Source organism: Mesoplodon bidens (genome assembly GCF_964165515.1).
Source record: "Mesoplodon bidens genome assembly, chromosome: 8".
NCBI lineage: Eukaryota > Metazoa > Chordata > Mammalia > Artiodactyla > Ziphiidae > Mesoplodon > Mesoplodon bidens.
Genome location: NC_138165.1, coordinates 8497697 through 8520600, shown reverse-complemented (window position 1 = coordinate 8520600; position 22904 = coordinate 8497697). Strand labels below are relative to the sequence as shown.

The following is a 22904-nucleotide window of genomic DNA, read 5'->3' as shown; positions in this document are numbered from 1 at the left end:
ATGTGCTGTTCTGGAAGGTGGAGATACAGCAGGAAGCAAAACAGTCATGATCACTGTTCTTGTGAAACTTACATTATTGGGAGGAGGGAAGGACAGATAATAAACAAATAAGGAATATGTCAGGTGCCAATAAGTACGATGAAAAAAATTTAGCAGAGAAGAAAAATAAGAACATATTGTAAAGGCACAGTGGGGTTTCATATAAGGTGGTAAGAGAAGGCCGACCTAAAAGACAACATTGAAGCAATAACTGCATAAAGATATTTGGGGTAATGATGCATTGGGAAGTTCCAAGGCCCTAAAGCTGTAGCATGCCTGCTGTGTTCAAAGAACAGCAAGATGGCCAGAGCACATGGAGCTGAGTGAAGAAGGTGGAGAAGGAGGAGAGGTAAGAAGTGAAGCCAGACAATTAAGGACGTTGAAGGCTCAGGGTAAGGAATTGGACACCACTCTGATAGGAAAAAATTGGATGGCTTTGAACAGAGAAAAAAAAAAAAACATGATCCCCTTTATTTTCCAGCAGGACTCCTCTGGCTATTGAGTGGAAAATAAAGTAGATGGACAACGGTGGAAACAAGAAGACCAGTTAGGGGCTACCACCACAAGCCAGGTGGAAGGTGACAACAAATGAAATGGTGGCAATAGGAGTCAATGAGGTGAGCATGGCTGGATTCTCAACAGATTTCCTAAATAAAGCTAACTCTATATTGCATTATGACAGAAAGAAAACTACAAGGTTCTTTCTTGGTCTGAGAACCCAGTAGGTACAAAGTTGCTGTATATTGAGATGGGGAAGTTGGTGAGGGAATCATATGTTCAGGTTTAGATTTGTTATGTTTGAGATAGTTATTGGACACCTGGTAGAGAAATAAAGCAGGTAATCAAATGTCCAATTTTGGAATTTAGAGGAAAGATTAGGACTAGAGAAATAACTTAGGGAATGCGGATTGTATATCTAGTGGATGAGAACACCTGGGAAACCAGTACAGATCGACAAAAGAAGTAGTTTGAAGACATGAGTTTGAGAGGTCATAATAATGATGAATGGGCAGAGACTTCTAGTTGCCTTTCCAATACCATTTTACCCTTCTTCCTAATAAAAGAACCTTGATGTTATTGAAAAGCTGCAATGTGGGCTTCCCTGGTGGTGCAGCGGTTAAGAATCTGCCTGCCAACGCAGGGGACACGGGTTCAAGCCCTGGTCTGGGAAGATCCCACATGCCGTGGAGCAGCTAAGCTAGTGTGCCACAACTACTGAGCCTGAGCTCTAGAGCCTGCGAGCCATAACTACTGAGCCAACGCACCACAGCTTCTGAAGCCTACTTGCCTAGAGCCCGTGCTCCACAACAAAGAAGCCACTACAATGAGAAGCCCACACATCGCAACAAAGAGTAGCCCCTGCTCGACACAACTAAAGAAAGTCCGTGCACAGCAACGAAGAGCCAACACAGCCAAAAATAAATTTTTTTTAAAAAGCTGCAATGTTCCAAGCTTAAAAAAAACCCAAAAACCTACATTTCCTAGAATTTCCTTGCAGAAAGGTAGAGTGTATTAAGGTAACCTTGCAAAGGATGTTGACTCAGCTTGAAAGGGTGCCCTTTTATACTTCCTCTTTCCTTTTCTTTCTGCCTAGAAGTGTTTATGATGACCAGCACTGCAATAGCCATTTTAATTCCATGAGGAAACATGGAGAAGAGAAGCTATGTGCTAGGGAAAATGGTGCAGATAGAAGGAGGCTGGGACACTGATGACACATGAGCCACCTTACCAGACTGGACTGTCTACCTGTGGCACTCAAGTCACATGAGAGAGAGAAACACATACCTTGTTTAAGCCACTATTTTTCTGAAATCTCTTATTAGCAGCCAAACATAAACTCTAACTGATGCAAGGATGGACCAACAAAGGAGCTTGAGAATTGACCAAGTGTAGCAGAATAGAAAGAGAGTGGGTCCTAGAGGCTTAGTGTTTTCAAGAGGGAAACTGGGTCAGATCCTGCTAATAGGCTGAGTAAAAGGGGGACCAAGAAATGGCCACTGGATTTTGTGACACAGAGGCCATTGATGAGCTTGACAAGAATGATCTTGTTGAGAAATGATAGCAAAAGTCTGAACAGAGTAGGTTTAAGAAAAAATAAGAGTGGAGGAAGTGGGCATAGATAACTCTTGGGATTGGCCATCACGGAAGGAAAAATGTGGGGTATTACATGGAGGAGGTATGTGGGATTCAGAGAAGGTTAATTTTAAGATTACAGAGTTTTAGATGATGATGGGAATGCTACGGTAGAAAGTGAGAAGAGGTGATGCAGGAAAGGAGCAAGGACAACCAGTGGAGTGGTGTCCTTGATGAGGTGAGAAGGGTGGACCCATAGTCCAAGCCCATGCTTGGTGTTGAGGCTCATTCTCCCTTCTCCCTCTCTTGCAGTTGCTTACTTTTTATACCTGATATACAAGCTAAGCATATGCTCATCACTGTCTTTTCAGGACATCCACTGTGCCAACAATTACACCCTAGATCCACAAAGTTTAGCAGACAAAGTGAGACAGGGAAAAATATGAGTGTGAAGTCAGACAGACCCAGGTTTGAATGCCTGCTCTGTGTCCTGAGATGAGTTCTTAACCTCCTCATGCTTTCTCCTCTTTATAACTCTGCCTGTTGGAGTTGCTGAGAGAAAGAAATGATACATGTACAAAAGCATATGGTATGTTGTCCTGCAAGGTTAACTATTACAATTATCAATTGCTCTCCTTCACATGCATTTTTAACTACGTGCCTTCTAGGCACAGTGCGTAGTGAGGCAGGAGGAAAAGTGGGGAAGAGCATTACTGCCTATGAACACGTGATGTTCCCATGTACCAAAGAGAGTCTTTTATGGCTTCATGATTTTTTCAAGTGATCTGGTCAGATAAAAAAAACTTTGGTTCTTTCCCTATTCGATTTTAGAGAAAACTAGAGCGGGGACTTTGCCCTTTTAAATGTTTCATTAAGCAAGATAAGTGCCTGCCTTACACAACCTCTGTAATAACCGCCATGGCACTTGTGATGGGAGAAGATTCCACCCTACCTGAGCAGAGTTGAATCTATGTTCTTTCCCAGGGCAAAGACCCACCTGATACATTCATCACCCAAACCTGTGGCAAGTGATTTTCTCTGCCTTTATCTTGTCACCTCCCAGCCCTGCACCACCATATGGTCTATTACATGAAAATTATTAACAGATTTTCTGCCATGGGTAAAAAACATATTCTCCACTAGATACAGCAAAGTCCCTGTAACTTTCTCCCAGGGGAATGAACCTAGAATTGTAAGTGACTCAGTGGGACAGGTAGAGGAGAAAGCCATTATGCTGATGGGTTTATAATTGGCAGTTTCTATTGGCATAAAGAAAAATATAGTCAGTTTGCTATTTCTCCTAGACAAAGTGGAGGTCAGAGGACTGCATTCAGAAATAATCTACATGTCTATATCAGAGGCCTTGCACATGTGCCCTCTCTTACCTATTCACCTAGGTATATTCAACTCTTGCTACAATACTGTGTCACCTGCTCCAAGTAATGAAGACATCATCTGTACTCTCTCACTTGGCCAAGTGAACAGTCGCCCTGTGATTTCCAAAGCTCCCAGGGCTTATCACTATCAAAGCATTTATCACACTGCATTATAATTTTGCATTTACTTTTCTATTTCACACACACACATACACACACACCATATTTCCCTGATGGTTATTTTAATTGCTGAAATTTCAGTGCTTAGCACACAGTAAATATTCAGTAAATTGTTGGTGAATTAATCTAAAATTCACTAAAGTTTCTTTTAAAGAAGAAGCTTAAAATGACACTGTCAACATCCAAGAATTTTCTCAATTGTTAAATACATTTGAAATAAGTATACTTTATAAAACACACACACACACACACACACACACACACACACATGAACACACACCAAAATACACCAAAATGGTACAGTGTCTCTGGGAGGTAGAGTTATTTCCTTTATTTCTTTGATTTTTGTTGAATTTACCTAAAGTTAAACAATAAATATATTACTCTCTTTTTTTCAATAATAATAAATTTAAGGTATTTTGTTCTATTTAATGATGACAACAAGCTACTAACTGACTGACCACTAGTAAGATACCTGCTTGGAGACATATTGTCTAGTAACTGTATGGCTTTTTCCAATTTCCTCAACCTTTTGGAGACTCTGTTTCATTCATAAAATATGTGGTTAAATAGATTGTTGTGTGGATTAAATAAAACCACATATATATAAAATGCCTTTTGTAGTACTTGATACATAATAGGTGCTCAATTTAAAAAGGTGGTGGGTTGGACATACTGCTTTTAGAAATGAAGTTTATAGTCAGGAAACAAAATTTTCTCTTCAGTAAAAATAGAGAAACCACTGTTGTAAACCACCATGATAACTTTAATTTCTCAGTGGAATATGAGGCAGCTTTTGCTTCACAGGTATCTGCACTCACTATCGTCAGCTACCTGAGTCCCTGTTCACCCCCCCCCCCATTCTCCATCCCTGCCAGAGCCTGGGAACTATACCACCAGCCATCCCAGGCCTCTGTGGCTGTATGAGCTCAAGACACCAGCCTAAACCCCAACAACTGACACCTAAAATTATGCGGGCTGTCAGGGCTAGACATTCTGGCTGTGTACTTGCATGCCACCAGCCTGATGCCTATCAGCAGCCTCTACTTCTGTGTGCTCATAGAAAGACCCAGTAGCCACAGGAGTGCATGCTGATAGCCACGGTCCACACAGCTGCCAGTGTCCTGCTGTTGACCCTGGCCTTGCTACCTTATCTGGCCACCACCACTACATGTGTGTTTGCAACCAGCCCTGCTATGACACATGCATCTGCAGCTGGTCCCTGTAGCTAAGTGTGCACACACCACTGGCTCTGACTACTACCACTGCTTTTCCTTGACCTGCCTTGCAAGAAATGTTGAAAGGACTTTTTCAAGCTGAAAGAATGTTAACTATTAATATAAAATCTTATAAATAAATAACACACTGGTAAAGGCAAGTACATAGTCAAATTCAGAACACTCTAATACTGTAATATAGAGGTATGTTAATCATTTAACACCAGTATAAAAGTTGAAGGACAAAAGTATTAAAGATAGCTATAACTACAAAAATTTGCTAAAATGTACACAATATAAAAAGATGCAAATAATGACTACAAAAACATAAATATTGATGGAGGAGAATAAAAGTGTAGTGTATGTGATTAAAGTTAAATTATCAGCTTAAAATAGACTGTTATATCTATAAGATGTTTCAAGTAAGCCTCATGGTAAAAAACAAAAAGCTAAACAAAATAGACAACAATACATACACAAGGGACTTCCCGGTGGTTCAGTGGTTAAGACTCCATGCTCCCAATGCAGGGGGCCCAGTTTTGATCCCTGGTCAGGGAACTAGATCACGCATGCCACAGCTAAGAGCCTACATGCTGCAACTAGACCTGTTGCAGCCAAATAAATAAATAAAAACAATACATACACAAAACAAAATAGACAATAATACATACACAAAAGATAAAGAGAAGGCAATCAAAGTATACCACTATGGAAAATCATCAACTCACAGAGGAAAACTGCAAGAGAAGAAAAAAAGAACTACAAAACAACCAGAAAAGTTATTTAACAAGATGGCAAGTCCTTTACTATAAATAACTACTTTAAATGTAAATGGATTAAAGGTTCCAATCAAAAGGCATAGAGTAGCTAAATGGATTTCTTTTAAAGACACAATTATATTGAAAAAGAATGTGTGTGTGTGTGTGTGTGTGTAAATCAAATATACTTAAATAAAAAAATAAAATTATGAAAAAAGGACACAATTGCTTACAAGAGACTCACTCTAGCTTCAAAGACGTATACAGGCTCAAAGTGACAAGGCAAACAAAGATATGCCACACAAATGTAAATTAAAAGGGAAGAAGAGTAGCTATACTTATGTCAGAAAAAAATATACTTTAAGTCAAAAACTGTAACAAGAGACAGAGGAGGTCATTATATAATGATAAAGGGATCAATTCCTCGAGAGGATATAGCAGCTATAATTATATGCACTCAACATTGCAGCAGCTAAACATAATAAGTAAATACTAACAGATCTGAAGGGAGAAATTGACAACAATACAATAAAAATAGGGAAATTCAATACCCCACTTTCAACAATGGATAAATCATGCAGATAGAAAATCAATAAGGAAACACTGGACTTGAACTATGTTTTAGCCCAAATGAACCTAACAGACATACATGAAATATTCCATCCAAAAGCAACAGAATACATCCTTCTCAAGCACACATGGAACATTCTCCAGGATAAATCGTATGTTAGTTCATAAAATGAGTCTCAGAAAAATTTAAAAGACTGAAATTATAACAAGTATTTTTTTCAGAACAAAATAGTTTGAAACCAGAAATCAATAATAGAAAGAAAACTGGAAAACTCACAAATACATGGAAATTAAACAACACACTCCTGAACGACCAATGGGTCAAAAAAGAAAGTAAAAAATATATTGAAACAAACACAAATGGAAACACTACATACCAAAACTTAAATTTTGGAAAGCAGTACTCAGAGGGAAGGTCACAGTAATGAATGCCTACATTAAGAAAAAAGGAAAATCTCAAATAAACAGCCTAACCTTACACATTAAAGAATTAGAAAAACAAGAACAAACTAAGCCCAAAGTTAGCAAAAGGAAGGACATAACAAAAATCAGAGCAGAAATAAATGAAATGGAGATCATAAAAACAATAGAAAAGATCAAGAAATTAAGAGGTGGTTTTTTGAAAAGATAAACAAAATTGACAAATTGCTAGCTAGACTTAACAAGAAAAAAAAGAAATAACTCAAATAAGATTATAAATTAAAGAGGAAACATTATAATTGATACCACAGAAATACCAACAAATTAGACAACTTAGAAGAAATGAATAAATTCTTAGAAATATACACCTATCAAATCTGATTTATGAAGAAATAGAAAATCTGAACAGAACAAGAACAAGTAAGGATTTTGAATCAGTAATCAAAAACCTCCCAACAAAGAAAAGCCCAGGACAAGACGGCTTCACTTGAGAATTCTACCAAACTTTAAAAGAGTTAATGTCAATTCTCCTCAAACTCTTCTAGAAAACTAAAGAGGAAGCAACACTCCCAAACTCATTTTACAAAGTTACCATTACCCTGACACTAAAGTCAGATAAGGACACTACGAGAAATGAAAACTACAGGCTAGTATCCCTGATGAACATGGATGCAAAAATTCTAAACAAAATACTAGTAAACTGAATTCATCAGCACATTAAAAGTATCATACACTATGATCAAATGGGATTTATCCCTGAGATACAAGGATGGTTCAATATATGCAAATCAATAAATGTGATAGAACATTTTAACAAAATGTAAGACAAAAATCATACAATCATCTCCACACATGCAAAATTCAACATCATTTCTTGATTAAAAAAAAAACTCTCAACAGATTGAGTATAGAAGAAACATACCTCAACATAATAAGGACCACATATGACAAACTCACAGCTTACAACATACTCAAGGGTGAAAGGTTGAAAAGTTTCTCTCTAAGAACAAGAACAATACAAGTGTGCCCACTCTTACCATTCCTATTCAACATAGTACTGGAAGTCTTAGTTAGAGTAATTAGACAAGAAAAAGAAATAAAAGACACCTAAGATGGAAAGGAAGAAGTAAAATTGTCTCCATTTGCTGATGACATGACCTTACACATAGAAAATTCCAAAGATTCCACACACAAAAAAAATTTAGATGTAATAAATGAATTCTGTAAAGTTTCAGGATAATAAAACAACATACAAAAATAAGTTACATTTCTGTACACTAAATGAACTATCTGAAAAAGAAAGAAAACAATCCCATTAATAATAATAATAAAATAAACAATAAAATACTTAATAAATTTAACCAAGGAAGTGGAAGATCTATATACTGAAAACTATAACATTGATGAAAGAAACTGAAGAAGACACAACTAAATGGAAATATATCTCATGTTATGGATCAGGAGAGTTAATATTGCTAAAATATTCATACTACCTAAAGCTACCTACAGATTCGAATCGATCTTCATCAAGATTCCAATGGCATTTTTCACAGAAATAGACAAAGCAATCCTAAAAAGCAATCTTGAGAAAGAACAAAGCTGAAGGCATTACACTTTCTGATTTCAAACTATATTAAAAATCTACAGTAATTAAAGCAATATAGTACTTGCATAAAAACAGGCACAGAACAATGGACCAGAACTGAGATTCTGGAAATAAAACCTGGCATATATGATCAACTAATATTTGCCAAAGGGAGCCAATAATACTCACTGAGGAAAGGAGAGTCTCTTCAACAAATGGTGTTGGGAAAACTAGATATCCACAGGCAAAAGAATGAATTTGGACATCTATATTACACCACTCACAAAAATTAACTCAAAATTGATCAGTGACGTAAACATAAGACATGAAATTGTAAAACTTCTAATAGAAAACACAAGGAAAAATACCCATGACCTTGGTCTTGGCAATGAGTTTTTTGGATATGACACCAAAAGCACAAGTAACAAAAGCAAAGATAAATCAGTGGGACTACATTAAATGAAAAAGCTTCTCCACAGCAAAAGAAACAATCAACCAAATGAAAAGGCATCCTACAGAATGGGAGAAAAAAAATTTTTTTTAATTTTTATTTTATTATGGGGTATATTTGATTAACGATGTTGTGTTAGTTTCAGGTGTACAGCAAAGTGATTCAGTTATACATATAAAGTATCTATTCTTTTGGAATGGGAGAAAATGTTTGCAAACCATGTATCTGATAAGGTGTTAATATCCAAAATGTATAAGAAACTCATAAGCTCAATAGCAAAAAAACAATAATAATTCAATTTAAAAAATGGAGAGGATTTGCATATACATTTTTCCAAAGAAGAAAAAAGTATCCAGTGAGTACATGAAATGGTGCTCAACATTATTTACCATTAGGGAAATGAAAATCAAAGCTACAATGAGATATCTCACATTTTTTAGAGTGGTTAATATCAAAAAGACAGGGATGCACCAGGAAACCCTGGTGCAAAATGGTGGGAATTTAAATTGGTACAGCTACTATGGGAAAAAGTATGGAGATTCCTCCAAAATTTAAAAATAGAACTACCATATGAACAAGGAATTTCACTTCTGAGTATATATCTGAAGTTGAAATCACTATCTTGAGGTATCTGCTCTCCCGTGTTCATTGCAGCATTATTCACAGTAGCCAAGACAGGGAAACAACCTAATACGTGTCCATTACTGATTAATAAAGAAATATATATATATATATATATATATATATATATATATATATATATATATATATATATATGCAATGGAATATTATTCAGACATAAAAAGGAGGAAAGCCTGCCATTTGTGACAACATGGGTGAGTCAGAATTGGCCCACGTACTGCCAGTTTTCAATGTCCAATTTAATCTCTATCTAGTTGGAGAGATTTAGGTGAAACCAAACATCCTAACTAAGACCAAACTGGACAAGACTGACTGAAAATGTTCTGTCCCAGGTAGTTTCCTTGCCTCCTTGGTCAACTGCCGTTCACTCCACTTTCCCTGAGACTTCCTTAGACCCCACACAAAGATGCGGCAGCAAGAGCTGTGTGCTCTGTTTTGGGAAGGGACTGAGGCAGTCACTGTAGCAAATCTTCCTGGTAGCCATAGGAATCCGCAATGCTTTGGGAATGTCATCTTTCATAGTTAAGCAAGGGTTTTCAATAATAGTTATACTTTGGCATCACCTGAAGAGCTTTTAAAAAATTACTATCGCCCCAGGCCTCTTCAGGACCAGTTTAATTAGAATATCTGAGAATAGGGACTCCAGGCTCCAGGAGTTTGATAAAGCTCGACAGTTAATTCTAATATGCAGCCATGGTTGAGAACTCGTCTATCAAAGCTTCACAGTACTAGAAATTTCCCCATTGAAATGCAAAAATTTTGAGCAAAAGTGAAAAGTAAAACAATTACCAGTCATCAACATCTCTAGAATGAATTAATTTATGAGATGATTTCAAATGTTGAGGCATTGTCCATGAAAGACTAGGAGTGAGAAGATGGGGGTATACAAGAGAGAGGTGCGGTGCTGGTATCAGGGAGCAGTATGAAGTTTTCGTAGGAACATTAGTGTCTAAGCTCACACTTGAGGTTAGCTCACCCACAAGTCAGAAAGCACTATTTCCCAGGATAAAGGAAGAATTTACCTGCTCATCAACTTTCAACCACACAGAGGGCTGGAGTCAAAAGTCAACACCATTGGGCTTCCCTGGCGGCGCAATGGTTGAAAATCTGCCTGCCAATGCAGGGGACACGGGTTCGAGCCCTGCTCTGGGAGAATCCCACATGCCGCGGAGAGACTGGGCCCTTGAGCCACAACTACTGAGCCTGCGCATCTGTAGACTGTGCCCCGCAGCGGGAGAGGCCACGATAGTGAAAGACCCGCGCACCGCGATGAAGAGTGGCCCCTGCTTGCCGCAACTAGAGAAAAGCCCTCGCACGAAACGAAGACCCAACACAGCCAGGGGTCTTCAAATTTGCCAGGGGTTGGCAAATTTCCCACAGAGAGACAGACTGCAAATATTAAAAAAAAAAAAAAAGTCAACACCATTGTATAGAAACACATGCTGGTGAGGTGGGGAGGAGACACTAGCTTCTAATGCAGTACAGATACAAAGGAGACCCAAACATCTGCTTCAGAACAAAGAAAACATTGCCTTACAGGCAATGACACCTCCAATTCAGCTCGATGCAAAGTGAAAAGGACTGAGAGTTGGCAATTGGATTCCATCCCCCTTCACTTTACCAGTAACTGGATGCCCTTAGGCTAGCCATTTAATTTCTCTTGTCCTTACTGTCCTTGTTAGAAGAGGAGCTGTCTTGTGATCTCAAGGGCATCTTCTGGTTCTGGCATGCTGTTGGTCTCTGGAAGGTAAGTCATGCTCAAGGGAAATGCATCAGTGTGTTCACCCCCTCATCACACCCTTCCTCTGACTGCCCATTTGGTTGCATAGTTCCGGGCCATCTAGCCAATCCTTCAGTTTCATCCTTCCAGCTGAAAACCCTAACTCCTGAAACATCACTATTATGTCCTTTCACCTCCCTTTTGTCAGAGGTTTCATTTCAGGTGAGTTTCACTGTGAAACAGTGATTGAAAAAATCAACAAAGAAGGAGCCAGGGCCTTCCAGAAACACAACAAATATGAATATTAGCCAGAGCAAGAGAAGTCCTGTTTGCACAGATGTTCTTGACTGAGACCTCTCCGGCTTTCATAAAATAAGCAAAATCTATCCCAGATTTTTCACCTACCCCATTCTGTTTGGTTGCTGCACTCAAATTGTCTGATACCTCCTACCTGTGGAGGTCCAATGGGGGACCTGGGCAGTGTAGACCTCATATGAGGAATGGTGGACAAGGTTGGGGGGCAAGACAGATCTGTCACCCACAGCTGGGTGGAGACCAGCAGACCACTGCAAGATTATTTCAAAGGACAGTGTGAGAGTCAGAAGTAGGGAAGGAAAGCCAAATGGCCAAATGACTGTCAAAGTGAGGAGAGTCTCATTTGGGGTATCAGAAGTTGATGAACTGAGTGGAGGAATTGGGGACCCAGGATGAAGAGGACAGGAGCCTATCAGTACCATAGAGAAGCAGGAGGGTGCTGTGGGCAAACACAGATGCAGACAGTTAAGCTCTGAAGTGCCCAAAGTGGTTTGCAAGGTGGGTAGGTCACAGTCAACTAAAAGTCCCAGATGAAACAGACACAAACGACCAGCCCTTCTCAATAAAAACAAGGAAAACTTTTTCTTTCCTTAAAATCTTTATTAAATCAAATGAAGCCAGAGTCCCGTGGCTGTGAGTTATTGCACTGGGAAAAGCCAGAACCAAATGACACCTTTTCTTTTTCTCCTGGCAAGTAATTAGCCTCTGTATTGCTAACGGGCCTGTCAGCAGCCCTGTTAAGGAGAAAGAAAACTCAGCTACTTAGAAGTGCCAGGCTTTTTGCATTACTCACTTTCTCCTTTGACCTTAAAGACATAGTCCTTTTTGCTGGTCGACTGTCTCTGTGTAAATAAGACAGGGAAAGAAGGACTGGCAGTGGCAGCATGGCTGTCACTGACCACAAGACTGGAAATGCTGTGCTGGAGGAAAATGAAAGGGCACATTGCCCCACCGTGTGCAAATTCTGCATAATAATCACTGATAATACTTGCCATAATTCACCTCTGTTAATCCTTGCAGCTGCCCTGAAAGTTTAGCTCCAGTTTACAGGGGGAAAAGAAAACAGAAGTTTGCGAAGATTAATTCACCCAAGGCCAGGCTGATACTGGGGGACCAGGATTTAAACCCAGGTGTGCCTGCCTTGCCAGGCCATTCTGGTGCCAGAGCATGGTGCCTGAAAGCAAACAAAGGTTAGGTGGCATCTAATACCATGCCTGGAATGGAGCAGATGCTTCATCGATGTTAGCTGTCTCCTTCCCTCTCTTCTCAGTGATGACTGTTGCTCAAATATCATATATATAAAGATTGAATATATCTGTGATGTTCAATTTTGCCCCCCAGGATATATTTGGCAATGTCTGGAGACTTTTTTAGTCTTCACATCTAGGATGGGGGGATGCGACCGTCATCTAGTGGGTAGAGGCTCAATATGCCACAGGACACAGTACACAGTATGCCACAGCACACAGGACGCAGCACGCAGCACACAGTACACAGTAAGCAGGACACAGGGCACAGTACATAGGACACAGTACACAGTACACAGCACACAGTACACAGTACACAGCACACAGTACACAGGACACAGTACATAGGACACAGGACACAGTACACAGGACACAGTGCACAGCACACAGTGCACAGTAAACAGCACACAGTACACAAAACACAGCACACAGTACACGGGACACAGTACACAGTACACAGGACACAGTACATAGGACACAGCACACAGTACACAGTACACAGGACAGTCCCTCCCACAACAGATACATATATGATGCAAAATGCCAATAGTGCTAAGGATGAGAAACACTGGAATAAATAAAGTAAATGCATGGCAGTATAAAACAAAATAAAAGAGTATTCATACTCTTCCTCTTTTATTCCCTGATGCAGACGTTCCTCTCACTGTCTAAATGAAAGCAAACTCCCAGACAGAGCCGGTGGCTAGTGCCGGGTTGGAGCACATGGATTTCCGCTGAGTCCATGGAGCTTGCGTGTGCTAACCGTATCTCTTGAGCCCTTTACCTCTCCAGATACTAGGTTTCTACTGAGTTACTCAATTCTCCCAACCACTGCTCCCAAAGCCCTCCCTTGATAGGTTAAAAAAAACCCAGACACATTGTGCCAGAGTTCTGGAGTCACATGTGTGATATTTGGAAGGCAAAGGGGAGGCAGACATCTGCTTCTGGCTGCAGGGTCATAGAGATGTGGGGTTTACCTTGAGCAGTCAGCAGCCCCGTGGAGTGGAGAGGCAGTTGTGCAGTGGCAGTACATGGATGGCAGAAGCACTGCTAGTGGCAGCGCCCTGATGCCCCTCCTCCCTCACTGGGGTGGAGGTGGATGTTCCCCCATCGGGCCAGTGCAGCCACCTTGTCTCAGGAGCTATTCCTGGATGCCAAGCCCAGAGCAGCTCCTCCAGCCTTCCCAACAGTTACACCGGCTTTTGATGCTGGTCCTTGAGCCTATCACCATTTCATGTCAATCCCCTTAATCTTGCCCACTTGCCCAAAAAGTCCTTTTATTTAAGCTATCTTCAGTTAAACCTTCTGTCTGCCCTTTCTCTTTCCTATCAGTAACCTGGCTGACCCTCCTTGCCATTTCATAATATGCCCTTCATGGGCAAAGTAATCAATATTATTTTTACATATTTTAGCTATTTTTTCATGCACATAGATCCAGAGAAAAGTTGGTGAGTTTATAGAGATGCCTGGCGTGCAAGACCTGCATAATCAAATTTTACTTAGTGCAATAGTAGTAGTAGTAGTAGTAGTAGTAAGTGGTAATAAAAACAATAATAACAATAGCTAAAATATTAGTGTTTACTATGTGTAGAAAACTATGCCAGACCCTTTATACTCACTGTCTTATTAACTTCACACAATCCTACAGAGTATTTATCTTCCACTGTTTAAAGATGAAGAATTGAGTCATAAGTAAAAGCTACATATCTACTAAGTGGCAGAAGCATGATCTGGACCCAGAACTGATAGAAAAGCCATTAATATTTTCATTATACCTTTTATTTATGTCTTCAGTAGACAGAACTCTTGCAGTGGCAAGTGGCAGAAACCCAACTGGATCTTGCTTAAAGGTAAAATGAGGTTATAAAATACTGCAGAAGCTCACAGAATCAAAACAAGTGCTTAACAACCTGGGTTTGGAAATCATGGGACCTGAACATCTGAATCCCCCACCAGCCCAGTTCCAAATCTGGCTCCATGGAATAAGACTCAGGTACCCCCCCGGACTGTGCCTATCTCTTTACATCACTTCTCTGAGACCAGCGTCCTCTTCTCTGATAGGCCTTTCCATGCAAGCAGATATATGGGATGAAAAATATGGAACCAGCCAAGCAAATCTAGTGTTCATAGGTCTCTGATTGGTCAGCTGGGTTGCATGTCCACCCTTTAGAAAAATTAGTATAGCCAGAGGGGTAATTTAATTTGGGTAACATCTCGATCCCTGGGGGTGGGAGAGAGGTGATGCTTTGATTGGCAGCTTGCTTGAGAAGCACAGGAATGAAAGGAGACCAAACCAGAAGAAAGGAAAGGGGCACTGAGCAAACAACCACAATAGATACACATTATGAAGTCCTTGCAAGTCACCTTTGTCAATGCATGTCTCACTTTGGAGATTTAAAAGGATGATGACTCTGTCTGAACTCAGATAGTACTTGACCCCTTGAAACCTTTAATCCTCTACTTTTTCTGAAAACTATATGAGATGAAATGTCTGGTACCACCAAACCAGGGCACAAGCTGGAATGATTAGACCATGAGCATTTTTAGTTCTTGACCTCCCAGTAGATAAATCCCCTAAGTGGCATGTGGCCAAGCACACCAAGGTGATTTCAGTCTAGGCACAGGAAAGCATGTAAAGAATGGAGATTTAGTGTCTCAGGGTAGAAATCCAGCCCAGAGGTAAACTGGGAAGTATAAATGAGAAAATAATGCTGACAACAATAGTAGTAGATAACAGTTGGCTCTCATGATGTACCAGAAACTGTTCTATGTACTTTGCATATGTAACTAATTTAAACTCCACAACAATCCTACAAGGTAGATACTATAGTATCATCCCCAGAGTGAGTTTAAGTAACTTGCCCAAAGTGATCCAAACATAGGCATTCTCCCCCTAGAACTCATACCTTGAACAACTACCCTACACCCTATGGTAGAAAATAATCTGAAATCATTAGAGCAAACCTGAACTTGCCTAATCGTTGGATTGCTGTTGTAAGTAAGAACTTAGAAAGCAAAAGAAAAGCCCCTTCTCACTTCTCATATATACTCACAGATGTCATCTTACCAATGGAAAAATGTCAGTAGAGAGAGGTAGGTGATAGATGTCTTCAACAGGACACACAAAACTTATCATCAGGATAACAGCTGGTAAATTTGACTACATAAAAGTTAACACTTTTACATAACAAAAGACATAATAAATAAAGTTAAAAGATAAGTCATAAACCAGAAAAAGCACTGTTAATGCTCAAAGCTAACAAAGGATTAAAATCCTGAATATAAAATACTCGTACAAATTAATAACCCAAGAAAAATAGACAAACTATAAAAAGGCATTTCACAGACATATGGAAAGACTGTCAACTTCTTGTGCAGTCAGGAAGATATGAATAAAGCACTGTAGGGGAGCAAAACTTGCCACCCCCAAAATGTCTCTTTGGTATGCAAATTACTTCAAACTGAAAACCATCAAGGCCCAAAAGACTCAGGAAGAAAATTGATGTTCCTCTGATTGCCTAAAAAATTTAGATAGAGGGCCTGTTCCCCCAATAGAGCTATCACCAGCGAGATCTGCAAGGAATAGGGGTGAGGTGTGAGGGAGTAACAGGGCCTAGAGATCAGAGTCCACTCTGTGTCCCATTGTCTCTGCCTGGCCCAGCAAATCTTTGTTTACCAAACATTTCCTTTTCCATCTTCATGTAAATTGCCTTCCTCCCCTTTGAAGTCCCAAAGCCCTACCCTCAGCATCCTCTTTAGTCTTTAGCTGAAGATGTTATTTAAGGTGAGGGCTTCACCCATTTTGGCAAGTTACTCAACTCAGTTTTCCTTGGTCTCTCCCATGTTTACATGTTATTACACCTTGTTTAATTTTTCCTGTTAATCTGTCTCATGTCAATTTAATTCTTAGACCAGCCAGAAGAACCTAGAAGGGTAGAGGAAAATTTCTTCCTCTTTGACAGCACCAATGAGAAACCAGTTCACACCCATCCAATTGGTAATGAAGCTCAAGGCTCACAAGGCTGGTGCTGACAAAGGTGTGGAAGATGGGAGCTTCATATCCTTCTGGTAGGAGGTGAGGTGGTGGGACAAGCACACTTCTTTGGAGAATAATCTGACAACACCCATCAACCCCACATCCAGGCATCTGTCCTAAAATCACTCACATGTGTGCACAAGGGGATGTCTATCCCCAAGAATGTGGGTAATGCTGAACCGTTAGGTGGCGTTTTAGGGGGCTCTGAGGAGCTCAGTTCTTTTATGTCTCAGTGAAGAAAGAATTCAGTGAGAGGTAAAGAGGTAGATCAGAAGTGACTTATTAGAGTAGGATACTTGTGAAGCTTACAAGTGGGTGGGCGAGAGGGTGCTGCACCCCAAGAACTTAGTGGGCTACATTTTTATAATCAAAGGAAAAGTGGGGAGGGGGAGAAGACCACCTTGTTCCTCATTCTTGAGTAGACATCACGCTTCCATCATCAGCCCTCCTCCAGTTTGGGCAGGGGAGATTTCTTGGCCCTACATGGTGAAGCCAGGACTGTCATGGCACTATGGAAAAATTATTTTAGGTTTCAGTACAATGAGGGTCTTTCACTTTGAAATGTCCCCTTTCCATAAATTGTTGTTTTTCATGTGTGCTGAGAGCATGTCTTAGGGCTCATTAACTTACTGAGCTCACTGGGCAGGATGTGGGTCTCATGCCACCATTGTTTTATTGTTTTGGGACAAGTCTCATGCTTCTGCTGCATGGGTTTTTTTGCTAAGCAGGCCTGCTTGGTTTTGTGGTTAAGCAAACCTGCTTTCTTGAATGATCATTAACTTACAGGGGTCTCCCATACTTTTTTCTTTACTTAAAATCCCCTAGTGGGATTAACTATTCAATTACCTAATTTGTCCCTTTACTCTGTCCCTATCAATGTGGGTAATGTTTGTAATTTTGAGAAATTTCAAACAACTGTACTTTGCAAACCACAGAACAATCATAATTTAATTGAGGCATGTTTCTATAATGGGATATTCCACAGCAGTTCAAAAGAATGAAGGGACACAACATACATCAAAATAGAAAGAAATGAAAATATAGCATTGAAAGAAAAAGCAAGTTATACTATGATATGAAGAGTTTATACCAATTTTGTAAATTTTAATTTACATAAACTATATACAGTATAAATTTTAATGTACATACAGCATTTACATATAATAAATATGTTAGTTTATGTTTGTAAAAATAATTTCATTCTTAATTAAATTAGTATAATATTTAATTTAAGCTTAAAGTTTATGCAGTATATAAATATAATTTTATATAAGTATATGTTATATATAAATTATGTTTATATTAAATATAAAACTTAACTCATATACAGTATGAGCTTATGTCTTTTAAGTTTATAATATTTTATGTGAATATGAATATATCATAAAAATGTGAAATACATGTAGAATAGTTATATTTGTTGCCATAGTACTTGCCTGTGGGAGAACATGGGAGCCAGAAAGGATACAGAACGAACTTTTAAATTATATTTGTAATGTTTTATTTCTTAAAAAAATAAATAAATCTGTGTAGAAGGTACATGGGTGTTTTGTTATATTTCTATTTCTAATATTTTTTTATTTTTAAAAATTTATGTAACCAAAAAATATATAAATGCTTCCAAGTTTCATTCTTCCAAGAGAAGCAAGGGCTGGGTTGATGGTCTGAGGCAGCAAGTGGGTCGTGTCTGGACCTTAGGGCCTGGTGCAGACCTGGTAAAGGGACAGGTCAGCTCGTGGACCTGCCTGGTCAGGGATGGAAAGAAGATAACAGAACAATCTCCAACACAACTCCCAGAGGAGACTCAGGGTGCTGGGAGGCCAGAGCACTTCAAAGCAACCAGTGCAGAGAGGATCTTTCTGAACAATAGGAGCTAATCCAAAATCCATTTCAATTTGGTTTAGGAAAATATATCCATGCCTTCATCTTAAGGCAGGGATATCTGATGTTCTGAAAAATCACACTGAGGTCAGATTCTGAAGATGAGAGCTGGTTTAGGAAGAGTTAGCAAGGTGGCTAGTGCCTTGCCCTCTCATTGGGCAGCCTCCCAATTCTAGGCTGAGCTGGTGACCCACAATTCCATCTCTCCATCTCTCAAGCAGAAGCTCCCCAGGGTTCCTCTAGACTTGGTTCATGGGCCCTTGAGCAAGTCACTTTCTTCTCTGAATTTCTATTTCCACACATGTGAAACACAACATGTGTACCTGCATATGTGTGTGTATGTCCCCCCACACACACATACACGACCTTTCTCCAGAGCTACTCTCTCTCTGTTTCATACAATTGTGTTAGGATCATTCACATATGGCTCTTACCAATAATGTTGATAAATAGGATGAGCTGAATAATGAGGGTTGAGGAGCAGGGGATGGTCATTATAAATCCATCCACCTTAACTACATAGAGAAAAGTCAGTGTTGATTATGCACAATCATGTAGGAAGGCCCTACCCCTTTCTAGCTTTGAGAGCCTGGACAAGTAATTTCACCACTCAATTTCCTCTTGTGTAAAAACAGATTAATATCATCCACCTTTCGTTGCTGAAGGGAGAAAAAAACTGAGATAATATATGTGAAATCATATATAGAACCCCCCAAACTATAAGTATTCAATAAGTGATAATATCTGTGTATTTATGTCTACATAGGAATGTTTATCTGTAGGCATTTATGTCTGAATATGGATATTTATCTCTATATATGGATATCCATTTCTCCAAGCAGTCTTGAGTCAGCCCAAGAATATCCAGGGGAAAAAATAATGATTAGATTTGTCAAGCGAAGTTTTCCAGGCTGCCTTTCTGACTCCAGGCAAGTGAGCACTTGGCACGTTTTCAGTTTTCACAGCCACAGCAGTTTCAACATCCCCACCACAACAGTGCCTGGGGATACCTCTTTGTCGGAGTTCCTCTGGTTGACTTTTTTAAATGTCTGGGCCTCCCTGTTATGTTTATAAGATGTTCATGGGTGGTGTGATTGGAATTGAAAAAGCCCAAGATCACCTATCATTTTATTCCTGTCCTCATTGGCAACCAGTATATCGCTCCACTGGGTCCTTGAAATCCCATGAGTCACGGCCCAGACCCCAGGCCCTCCTTAGCCTGCATCTCCCTGACTCCTACGTCCACTGTTGATCAATAGTATTGATTCATTTGCTTAGGGTTTTCACTTTTACTTCTTAGAATAAAGTAAATAAAAGTCTTAGTCTGGAGTTGAGCTGTGCACTAAAAGTAGCCTTTAAAATGTTTTCCATAACTCAACTTTACTCTTTTGTTTGACCCCCTAATCCAAAAAATAGCAGAACAATTTCTGTGGGCTGGGAGTTGCCCCTCTTCCAGAGCGTTATTCCATCTGGTTAGCCCTCAGTCTGTAGGATCAGGGAGATGCTGAGCCATATCTTACCCAGCCAACTGGCCCCTCAGTTCCAGCCACTCTTGGGCCCCTTGGGTATATAGGAAAAAGTCTATCGCCTGTGGATTGGCCTAGTTCCCAGGAAACACTGACTTCCTATGTAAGGTCCCTCTGCTTAGACTCACTATGTGCCCTCCTCTCCCCTGGGTCTTCCTTCCTAACAGAGGACCCACTAGGGAAAGACAGTAAGGGCCCTCTCTGCTCTTGGACCTCATAAGTCTATCTTGGGTTCTGCCTGACCATCACCCCACCCCCAGGCTATTTCGGAGACCCACCAGCTTTCCATTTCTCATCACCTCTCTCTCTTCTCTTTCCCTCAGCCTGGGGTAACATTTTCTAGTCTCAAAATCTGGGAAATACTGGGAAGAGAGACAATTGATTAATATTCTAAAGATTTTTATCCCACCCAAAATGTCATGTGTGCCCAGGTCCCAGTATACATGAAAGCGGAGGAGAAGGAGGTGGGCTTCTATCAGTCACATGCATTATTGAATTCACACAGGGTTCCAGGCACTCTGAGTAGCACTGAGGATATATAGATGAATAGGACAAGGTCCCTGCTCTCCAGACACTACTAGTCTAGTGGGGGAGGGAGCCAGGAAAACAAATAATCACCAGGCAATATGATAAGTGCAATAAAGCGGTACTCATCAGATCAAGGAAGGAGAGTTCAATTCACTGGTGGACAGGGGTGGTGTTTTGGTCAGTTTGGGCTGCTATAACGAAGTACCACGTAGACTAGGTGGCTTATTAGCAACAGAAATTTATTTCTCACAAATCTGAAATTCCAAGATCAGGATGCTAGCATGGTCGGGTTCTGCTGAAGGTCCTCTTCTGGGTTGCAGACTGCCTGCCGACTTCTCCTTGTATCCTCACTTGGTGGAGAGCAGAGACAATTATCTGGGGTCCCTTTTATAAGGTCACTAATCTCATTCATGAGAGCTCCACCCTCATGACTTTGTTATCTCCAAAACCAAATACCATCACACTGGAGATTACAATTTTAACATTTGAATCTGGGGGGAAACAGACATTCAGTCCATTGCAGATGGTGAGGGTGATTCAGAAAGTCTTTCTGGAATGGATGCTGAAAGGTCCAACTGACCAGAAGCATCCCTTTCTTCTCCTCCCTGCAGACACTGTCAGCCATACTCCTACAATTCCACTGACATTTGCCCACTGGGATTGCTACTTAAGAAGTCCTACTTTGGGCTCCCCTGGTGGCGCAGTAGTTGAGAGTCCACCAGCCGATGCAGGGGACACGGGTTCGTGCCCTGGTCCGGGAAGATCCCACATGCCGCAGAGTGGCTGGGCCCGTGAGCCATGGCCGCTGGGCCTGCGCGTCTGGAGCGTGTGCTCCGCAATGGGAGAGGCCACAACAGTGAGAGGCCCGTGTACCGCAAAAAAAAAAAAAAAAAAAGAAGTCCTACTTTTCCGGTCAGCGGCCTGAGGTGACCTCTAAAAATGGTTCGCTATTCACTTGACCCAGAAAATCCCACAAAATCATGCAAGTCGAGAGGTTCAAATCCTCGTGTTCACTTTAAGAACACTCATGAAACAGCCTAGGTCATTAAGGGTATGCATATCCGAAAAGCCACTATGTATCTGAAGGATGTCACTTTAAAGAAGCAGTGTGTGCCATTCCGTCGTTACAGTGGTGGGGTTCATAGGTGTGCCCAGGCCAAACAGTGGGGCTGGATGCAGGGTCAGTGGCCCAAAAAGAGTGCTGAATTTTTACTGCACATGCTTAAAAATGCAGAGAGTAATGCCGAACGTAAGGGCTTAGATGTAGATTCTCTGGTCATTGAGCAAATCCAGGTGAACAAAGCCCCCAAGATGTGGCACAGGACTTATAGAGCTCACGGTTGGATCAACCCATACATGAGCTCTCCCTGCCACATTGAGATGATCCTTACTGAAAAAGAACAGATTGTTCCTAAACCAGAAGAGGAGGTTGCCCAGAAGAAAAAGATATCCCAGAAGAAATTGAAGAAACAAAAACTTATGGCCCAGGAATAAATGCTGCAAAAAATAAATGCAAAATAAAAGTAAAAAAAAAAAAAAAAAGAAGAAGTCCTAAAAATAAATTCTTGGTGGTAAGGTATTATGTTATCAGGAAAAGTAACACACTTAGCCTACAAATATACTAGGAGGGTTTATTTATGATCAATTATTAATATGACCCATCTTCACCTAGTAGAGACAGGTACTAATTGAAAAGAAAACAGAAGGAAGGCTTGAGCAGGGGCACTAGCTTGGCTTCCCTAGAAGCACAGCCTAAGACAGGGATTATTATTCAAGTGGTTTATGAAAGAATGCTTCCAGGAAAAGAGAAAGGGAAGCAGGATAAGACAGGGGAACGAGTGCAAGGATGTGGTCTCAGCTGGAGATGAGCTTCAGTGTAATTTAGGATTGGCCCCACCTTGAGGCAAGAAGGGAGGAGAGGATGGGACAGTGGGGGACCACATCTTTTGAGAAGGCTCCCCCTGTCTGGGAAGGAGGCAGCAGGGAGTGGTTATCAGCCACACCTCACAGCAGGGGATGAATGCCCATCAGGCATCTGGAATGTACCAACAGCATCCAATACAGGCAAGGGACCAGCAGGGAGCCTGGGGTCCCCAGCATCCCCAGGGCAATAAGTAGAAGACTTGAAAGACAAAGAAGAAAATGAGGCCAGAAAAGGAAAGTTCCATCAACCTGGGAGATTCCTAAAGACAGTTCTTGATAAATTGTATTTCTCCTCTGGTAGCCCCCTGAAAGAAGGGAGTATTTCCCCCACCTTGTTCTGCACTTGCCCAACACTCAGCTTAGAAAAGCCTTAGAATCTAGCAATGGGAGGCACCCCAAAGCCCTAATCTGCCTTGC

General features: G+C 40.5%; 1 protein-coding gene across 1 annotated transcript; it reads left to right on the top strand.

Moving 5' to 3' along the window:
* Nucleotides 1-21165: 21165 nt before the first annotated feature.
* On the top strand, nt 21166-22077 carry LOC308621922 (large ribosomal subunit protein uL22-like). The gene has a single exon (XM_081242776.1). The coding sequence runs from the start codon at nt 21618-21620 to the stop codon at nt 22056-22058; it is 441 nt and encodes a 146-aa protein (XP_081098902.1). The 5' UTR covers nt 21166-21617; the 3' UTR covers nt 22059-22077.
* The last annotated feature ends 827 nt before the right edge of the window (nt 22078-22904 follow it).